Source organism: Chaetodon trifascialis, chromosome 10 (genome assembly GCF_039877785.1).
Source record: "Chaetodon trifascialis isolate fChaTrf1 chromosome 10, fChaTrf1.hap1, whole genome shotgun sequence".
Classification (NCBI taxonomy): Eukaryota; Metazoa; Chordata; class Actinopteri; order Chaetodontiformes; family Chaetodontidae; genus Chaetodon; species Chaetodon trifascialis.
In genome coordinates, this window is record NC_092065.1 from 28109298 (window position 1) to 28117255 (window position 7958).

The 7958-nt window shown below is 45.6% G+C and overlaps 1 protein-coding gene across 2 annotated transcripts; it reads left to right on the forward strand.

The window, feature by feature from the left end:
• Positions 1-4296: 4296 nt before the first annotated feature.
• Positions 4297-5940, forward strand: LOC139337162 (troponin I, fast skeletal muscle-like). Of its 2 annotated transcripts, none has more exons than XM_070971611.1 (6): positions 4297-4304; positions 4623-4659; positions 4776-4904; positions 5017-5106; positions 5565-5741; positions 5851-5940. In XM_070971611.1, exons 1-6 carry the CDS (start codon positions 4297-4299, stop codon positions 5938-5940), a joined length of 531 nt encoding a protein of 176 aa, XP_070827712.1. The 2 variants fall into 2 exon arrangements, with proteins under 2 accessions (XP_070827712.1, XP_070827713.1); XM_070971612.1 differs by lacking the exon at positions 4297-4304 and adding an exon at positions 4374-4390.
• The last annotated feature ends 2018 nt before the right edge of the window (positions 5941-7958 follow it).

Here is a 7958-nt window from a genome sequence, read left to right on the forward strand (position 1 = left end):
GCCGACTTTGACTCTGCAGGTTGTTTCCACATGACGTCACATCACTGTTTTATTGTGGTGCTAACTGCAGACGGAGGGCAGGAAGTGATTTTCTGCACAGGAAACACTTTAACACAAACTCAAAATGCAGATGTTCAGCATCGTTTACAGTCGCTCAGATCGACCAAACCAAGAAACCACGAGAAGCTTTTATCGAGCACCAGACGTTGTTCATAAGGGTGAAAAAGACAAGAAATTGACCGAAAAAATGCCTGAAAAAATGTCTTTTTAACTGTCTGCAGTCGAGTTGGTTAACGGTGGAAATGTTGTAACATTAGCTGTTTTAAATCTGTGCTGATAGATTTAAAATAACAGCTACAAGCAACACGACAAACACTTGTTAAATCAGCGTTAACGGTTTCACATAAGACAGCTGAACGTAAATAACGTACTCTGTCTTGTTTAGAGACGATCCTCGTCTTTAGCGGTGTTTCATTGGACCTAACCGAGCAAACAACTGTAACGTAAACATCAACATTCAGCACGGCAGCGCTGAACGTTTGCTGCTCGTTAATCTTCAGGACAATAAAAACCATGAACCCTTAAAAACCAAACGACAGTCATCCAGAGGTCGTGGACCAACCGCTAACAGGAAAGTCGTTTTTACCTCCAGACTTTTGTCTGCTTTCATTTGTTCTCCAGCTTCTTTACCTTTCAGGCGTCACCTGTGAATTTGACTTCTTTTCCAAATCAGACAATGAAGCCTCGTCACGCAGTGATTGGTCGACGCTGGCGGGGCTGGAAACGAGCTCCTCTTTCTACTTCAGTCTCACTTTGTGCAGAACGAGCTCCACGAATGCTTTCGAGCACAGACTGTCAGCGCGTTCAGTGGTCCCACGGTAACCGCGGACACACGACACGGAAAGAGCGGGAAACAGCCGCAGTCACGTGACTGCGCAGGTGGAGGTGGAGGTGGAGGTGTTGAGTGGTGACGCTGGAGCAGCTGCTTGTTCAGTAAGTAAGAAAAGTTTTAACTGTGTTCGCACTGTGAGGCCAGCTGGAAAAAACTGGTTTTTATGTTCTTTGGCCTTGAATAGAACAATTATAACATAATTTAAAGGATTTTTCAGTGAATATTTGTTCCTGGGTCCCTTTATGGTAGTTTTTAAAATTAAAGTAACATTTTTGACATTTCTCATGGACAATATTCAGTTTAAAGTTGAAAAACATTAAAAATGTCAGAGTGAACAGACTTCAGCAGACTTTCCATCGTCGGTCTATCGAACCAAAGAAGAAGGAGAGAGACAGTGTTTGATCGTTTGTGTTTCCTTTAAATGTGTCTTTCCTGGTTTGTGTGTCTTTGCGTCTGTCCTCCGGCCAAACAGACGGCTGATCAGCGACGTCCTGACGCTCAGGTGTGCGACAGCAGTATGACACCCGAGGACGTCATGGAGGGAATTCGTGCAGGTGTGGTTTTACTTCACGTAATTATCAAATAAATCAAACAAACAAGAACTGAACTTTTCTCACCTGCTGTGGATCTATTTTTTTTCCAGATCGTGAAATGACAGAAAAAGAGGTTTTCGGGCTCGAGTCTCGTGGACCCGTTACGACCTCGAGTGTAAATACTGACATCCAATCAGGACGAGGAGTGACCTACCTGTCTGAGCTGTCCACCTGTGCTGCTGTGTTTTGTCGTGTTGCTGCTGCGTTGCGTACAGACTCAAATGTCCCGCAGTCATCAGATGTATTTCTGCTCTCAGTGTGTAAACAGATCTTCATCATCGCTCCAGTCTTTCCACTTTATGACCATTTTAAGTTTCCTCCGCCTCGTCGCTCCTCTCACTTTCCCTCCCCGGCCGGCCGTCTCGTCTTAGCGGCTTAAAAGCGTCCATTGGGCTTGTCTTAAATGACCGTGTTGAAACTCCACTCGGACTGTTTGTGCCCCCCCCACCTGCCGCCCCCCCAGCTTTCATCGCTGCTGCTCCTCTGAGCTCAGAGCTGTTCTGTAGCCTTCACATAAGATCATAATCTGTTTGTCGAGTCATATCTGAGTGATTTGTCAGCTTTCTCCACTCCACCTCCAGGCATGTTGAGTACCTTCCTCTTGGGGGGGTTAGTGGGGGGGGTGGGGAATAAAGCAATCAGTGAAAGAATCTAGAAGGAAGGGGTTATTTATAATGGTCAGATAGGGAGGAGATTTAAGTGGCAAAGGGGGCTCAGAGATAGTGTTTCAGGTGCCGGTGAGCCCATTGGTCTGTGAGAAAATCGCCTTCCATAAAGAGAAAGATGGCTGTCCTTTGCCTTCAGGGAATGCAATATAAACCAAGTAATGATGGTGAAAGTCAGCTGCTCCCACCAAAGCCGTCGCTCCGTCCTCTTTCCATCTTCCACTGAAAGGTGAGAAATCTTCTTTTCTCTGCTGCTGCTGCTGGTTTTCTGCAGAGCGTCTGCGGTCGTTCATGCTTTGGTTGTTTTCTTTGAGCTCCTGTCAAAACAAACATGTTTCAGACGTTTAAGCTCTTTTGAGGAAACGAAGCGTCTCGTTAGGACTCTGTTGCTGCAGGATGATCCGAGCCGCTGCTCAGTTTCGGGTGGTTTCGGGGTGAAGCGGTGACGGCTGCAGGTGTGAAGTGCAGGGTGATGAGGTGTGTTGGTGTAAATGGACTCTGGAGCTGGAAAGTGATAGTCCCAGTGTTTCCCACCGTGTCATCACAGACTGCTGGGACAGATTTAACCAGCTCGCTGTGGTCTGGTGCTTGGTTTGATAAGATGGTCTTTGGCTTTGTGTTGGAAGAGCCTGATGCATGATGTTCAAATACATGCGTACATGGGTCATTGTGCATGTTTGCTTCCACCAACATTTGAAACGGCTGAAGAGATGCAGTTTGAGGATTGACGTCAACTCTGAGATTTATTTTCAGGGGCTTGAAGTCATTTCAGGCCCGTCACAGCGCACTCAAAGCGTGCATTACTGCTCGAGGTTATCTTCAGGCCTGGTGACGCCACCGAACTGTGAGATGCTCTGAAGGAAGTCAGATGTCTGAGTGGTCGCTGTGGTCGGGAGATGAACGCTGAGCCCGGCTGCTGTTTGCTCTTTAATTAAAGGTCAAAGTTCAGTAAACGGACTCATTGCTCAGTTTGTTGCCATGAAAAGTTCTGATTCTGTTTATTGCCAAAGAATTGTGCGAAGATCATCAGAGATTAACACGGAGGTCAGATTTCAAACATTGAAAAGTTATTAAGTCGACTTTTAACAGAAGACGTCCTGATGCTGTTTGTCTTTATTGTTCTGAGATCTGTTTGACGTCCCATCACGTCTTTGATGCACCTTTTTGTTTGTTTGTTTGTTTGTTTGTTTAAGAGCCACGCTCTGCTTTTGTCACGGGCCCCAAATTTCATCGCTCGCTTTCTGAAATCATCATGATCTTCAGTTGCAAAACGTCGACGTCGTTCAGGGAGTTTTGGGATTTGGATCCTTTAGTGAAATTCAGGAAGTGTTTCTTTAAATATTGTAATTATGTTTCTTTAAGTTTAAGTTGAACCGATAACGTCAGATCCAGGTCTGATCCTGAGAAGTCAGAGAAATGTTGGATCAGACTCCTCGCTGTTACTGGGACATGTGTCGAAGCTTTGGGTGGAGGTTTGGAGCAAAAACCCTAATCTGGACCCCCCCCCCCCCAGGTTTTTACTGACTATCAGTCCTTTCTGTGTTGGGACGTCTTTCAGGTGTCTCATCAAAGACTGCGGAGATGTTCGTTCTCTGTCCTCCGTTTGGACTCGGTGGTGGTCGATGGGGATCGTTCTGCTCTTCTGCACCGTCTCTATTTTCAGAGGATGGACGTCGTCTCAGTCATGTCAGAGATGTTTGTCCCAACAGAGGACATATCAAATGTGTCCTGATAATCTTCCAGAAGACAGTCCTTTCATAAGAGGGATGCCCGGGGGGAGGGGGGACAACTGGACCCCAGATCCTTCTCCTAATTTAGACTGGAGGTTTTTCCTCAAGGCAAACTGCTGTTGGTCCAGCCGGTGTCGCGTTTCCTCTAAGTGGAGTCATTATTTTGGAAGGAAGCGTTCCAGCCGTGCTCCTCCTCAGCCTGAACCCTCCGTCGCCTCCGTCGCCTCCGTCGCCTCCGTCGCCTCCGTCGCCTCCTTTTCACTCCCTTCTCTTTGTGTTCGCTGACACCACCCAGTTCATGACTCTCTATGTTTCAGACATTCGTGTCTGATTATTTTAAGAATTTAATAACCATCACGTCTGCGTGACTTTATGAATTATGTTTTCTGCAGGTTTGACGCCAAACAAACGCCACCATGTCAGAGTGAGTAATTCTGGCTCTCGTTCATCCAAATGTTCATCTACAGTTTATTTTGGACTTTAAAACACTGAAGCACCACTTCAAACTCGGTCTGTTGTAACAGTGAGTCCAAGTTTAACTGCTGCTGTCTGTTAGAGCTGTAACCTGAGTGTTGAACAGGACTTAAAAACAGCAACCAGGGGTTTGCTTCCCATTAACATTCACTGATTTCAGGACTTTTCTAGAATGAAGTCACATTTCTTTGCATATTGGTTCAGTTATGAATATGAAATAAGTGTTTTTTAAATGTCCTAACAAACCGATGTTTCCTCAACCCTTCAGGAAAAAGATGTCCTCGAGTCGGAAGCATCAGCTGAAGGTAAAAGATCTGATGTTTTAATAAAAGAAAAGCAGCTCCTCGCACTCCTTCAGCCATGAGATTAAAGAGCGGAGAAAACCTTCACTGCATCACCGTCTGACGTTTTCTGGCTGCAGAGTTTGATGCTGTCCATCGCCAAAGGTTTGCTGGAGGAGGAGGAGAAGCAGCGGGAGGAGGACAGGAGGAGGTACATGGCTGAGAACTGTCCTCCGGTGTCCATGCCCAGGAGCATGCAGGAGCTGCAGGTACGTCCTTTAACGCACAGTCCAGTAAAAACAGGTTTTCTCACATGTAGTCGACACTGTGATGAACGTTTTGTCCGTCGTTTTGTGGCTTATTGCTGGCGTTTGTGTTCAGGAGCTGTGCAAGGAGATCCACCAAAAGATCGACGCGATCGACGAGGAGCGATACGACCTGGAGATGAAAGTCAACAAATCCAACAAGGAGGTAGATGATCTGAACTTAACCCTCAGCGACCTGCAGAACCGTCAGAGGGTCCATCTCACAGATGTCTAGTGACATCTAGTGGAGCTTCCAGAGGAACCAAAGATGTCACTGCATGTTGGAAATAATGTCTAAAATGACTAAAAATACACTCTGCACAAAGGGAGCCTTTGGATTTTAATTATGCTGTAATCTTCCTCTGCTGCCACCCTCAGGACAAACCTTTAGCCTCTTTTCTAACTGCTCAGACGTTAAGAGCAGAGAAATATTCATTTCATGTACTGAAGCCCTCAGTGGTTCCCCTCATGTGCTGAAAGGCTAAACGAGCAAACGCTGTGTTTGAAATGTTAAATCCAGGACCTGAAATCAAGCTCCTGGTCTAAAGAAGGCTGAGAGGTTAGAAGCGATGACTGAAGCATCCTGTTGAAGCTGTTTGCTGTAATTCAGACTTCATTTTCCAGATTGACGACCTGAAGATCAAAGTTCAGGACCTGATGGGCAAGTTCAAGAAACCCGTCCTCAAGAAAGTGCGTATGTCCGCCGACGCCATGCTGAAAGCTCTGCTGGGCTCCAAACACACGGTCAACCTGGACCTGAGGGCCAACCTGAAGCAGGTCAAGAAGGAGGTGAAGGAGGAGGTGAGGAGCCGCCGGCCTCGCTTATGTTTCTTGTCCTGACAGAAGACTCAAACCTCCTTCATCGTTAGCTTCTTGTCCAGCTCTGACTTTGCTCCTCTTGGTGTTTCAGGAACTTCGTGACGTTGGCGACTGGCGTAAAAACATCGAAGACAAAGCCGGCATGGACGGCAGGAAGAAGATGTTTGAGGCCGAGGCTTAAACCCAAAAACTGCAGCTGCTCCGAACAAAGCTGCCGCATTTGTAGTTCCTGTTTTTCACTGACTGAAAACTGTTTAGATATCGCTAAAGATTTTTTAAATTACCTTCAAAGCTGTAGAAACTATGACTGAATAAACAAGCACCACCTGCTGGAGCTGTTTGTCCTGCTTGCTTGGATTTCTACATATCTGTTGTTGAAATAGCTGAAATCAGAGCTCACAGAGCTCATGGGAGGAAAAATCTAAATCTTAACTTTGTATTAATGCCATTTTAAGGAGTTCAAAATAGTTCAAATCACTTGCTCTATATGTCCATCAACAGCTAGTTTAACGTTAGCTCCTGTGAGCAGAACCAGGCGGAAGGCTAACCTGTGGCTAACGTTAGCCAGCTGAGAGGAAGCAACATGTAAATCAGACAACTTACAATCACCCAGAAGACATTTCTCCTCCTTTTCTGGAGGCTAACTGCCTCTCCACAGCTCTAGCCTCTGTGCTAAGCTAACACGTCCTGGACCAGTCTGTCCAGAGGGACCAGCGTTCATTTCAGTTTGAAGCGTTTTCCATCGACATTTTATATCAGAATCCTAAAATAATTATCAGAAATGACGTCATCCCTAATAACTTGCATAATTAAAGTGACTGTTGAAGGTGAGGACGCGCTCGGCAGGTGGGTGGGAGTCAGTGCGTCTTCTCTTCAGCTTGTGGGAATGTTAAAAAGCAGCGAAGTAATCCGACGGCGAGTCTTCTTCCTTCGCTGTCGCTGTTTTATGACGTGAAAAGCCTCTAACGGCGTGAGAGAGACGCGCCGTCCTCAACACATTGTGGAAGGTTTAACTTTATGGTGAGAAAAATGACGCCATATTTGTCCCCTCGAATGAACTCTGACTATATTTATCTTCCTCAAACACACAAACGGCATCAAAGAGCTGAATTTTTGCAGTTCAGCCACAAACTGATCTCAGGTAAGACAAGTGTCTCTTTATTTATTGCTGTTATGGTTGATTACAGATATATAAGCCTTCCACAAATGCTGCTAACACTCGACAGATTGTGAATGCTAATATAGTAAAACACAGCTGAACTAATAGAAAATGTGTCTTAGTTATAGCTGTTGACACATTGATAAACATTTGAAAGTGTCCTCGTGTTTGCTAACAGTGTGTGATAAAGCATTTATCAAACCTTTGCTAAATGCTAAATGCTAAATCTGAGGGTCAAAGTAAAATTAGCATTTATGCTAAAAGCTCATCGACTGTACAGATTCATGTGATTTTGATTTACTCTTTTCTTTTTATATTCCAGGTGTTTGACTGAGTCTCCTTCAGAGCAGCAACGACGCACCGTGAGTTCAATTCCTTTAATTCAAGACACAATCTGTAATCAATGCAACGCGGAAAAAAGAGGTTTGGAACCAAATCTAAGCTTGTTTGTGCTGCTGAAGGTTTGTTTCACATCAGAAGTGACAAGAATATTCACTTCTGATCAGCAGTCGTCTGCTCAGTACTTACGTCCTTTTGCTGTTATCACTTTTGTAAGTGTAGTCTTGAATGTCGCGCTGAGTACTCTTACAGAGCAGCGTTGAGTCCTCGGTCCTCGTCTGTCTCAGAAGAAGCTTCTGCACGTTCACCTGTTGTGACCTCAGATTGCCGCCGCCGGCCGAAAGCTTCGCCTTGTGCTGTGATCGATGTTCTTCCAGTTTCTGCTGCCTGAATTACTTTGTCCTGAATTACAGTGTCCCCCACCCTCGCTGTCGGGAGGTGGTCCGGGGTCTGAGGGTGTAGTAGTGGATTACAGAAACGTGCTGGTTAAAGGATTTAAACAACACTCACATGTTCACATGAACAGTGAAGCTCTTTGTCCTCTTCACAGCGGCCTCTTGAACTTCCTGTTTGCAGATCTGACCTCTGATCAGCAGCGTCACTCTGACAAACTGCTCTGAGGAACATTTGTTTTAACTTTCTTCATCAGCACCCTGAAGCCATGTGAGACGTCCTGTCAGCGTCTGACATTAATCACCGTG

Bases quoted from the DNA above. Each gene is read 5' to 3' on its own strand.
- LOC139337162 (XM_070971611.1), top strand. The intron at 4,905-5,016 runs GTACGTCCTTTA...GTTTGTGTTCAG, and splicing joins GGAGCATGCAGGAGCTGCAG to GAGCTGTGCAAGGAGATCCA. The intron at 5,742-5,850 runs GTGAGGAGCCGC...TTGGTGTTTCAG, and splicing joins AGAAGGAGGTGAAGGAGGAG to GAACTTCGTGACGTTGGCGA.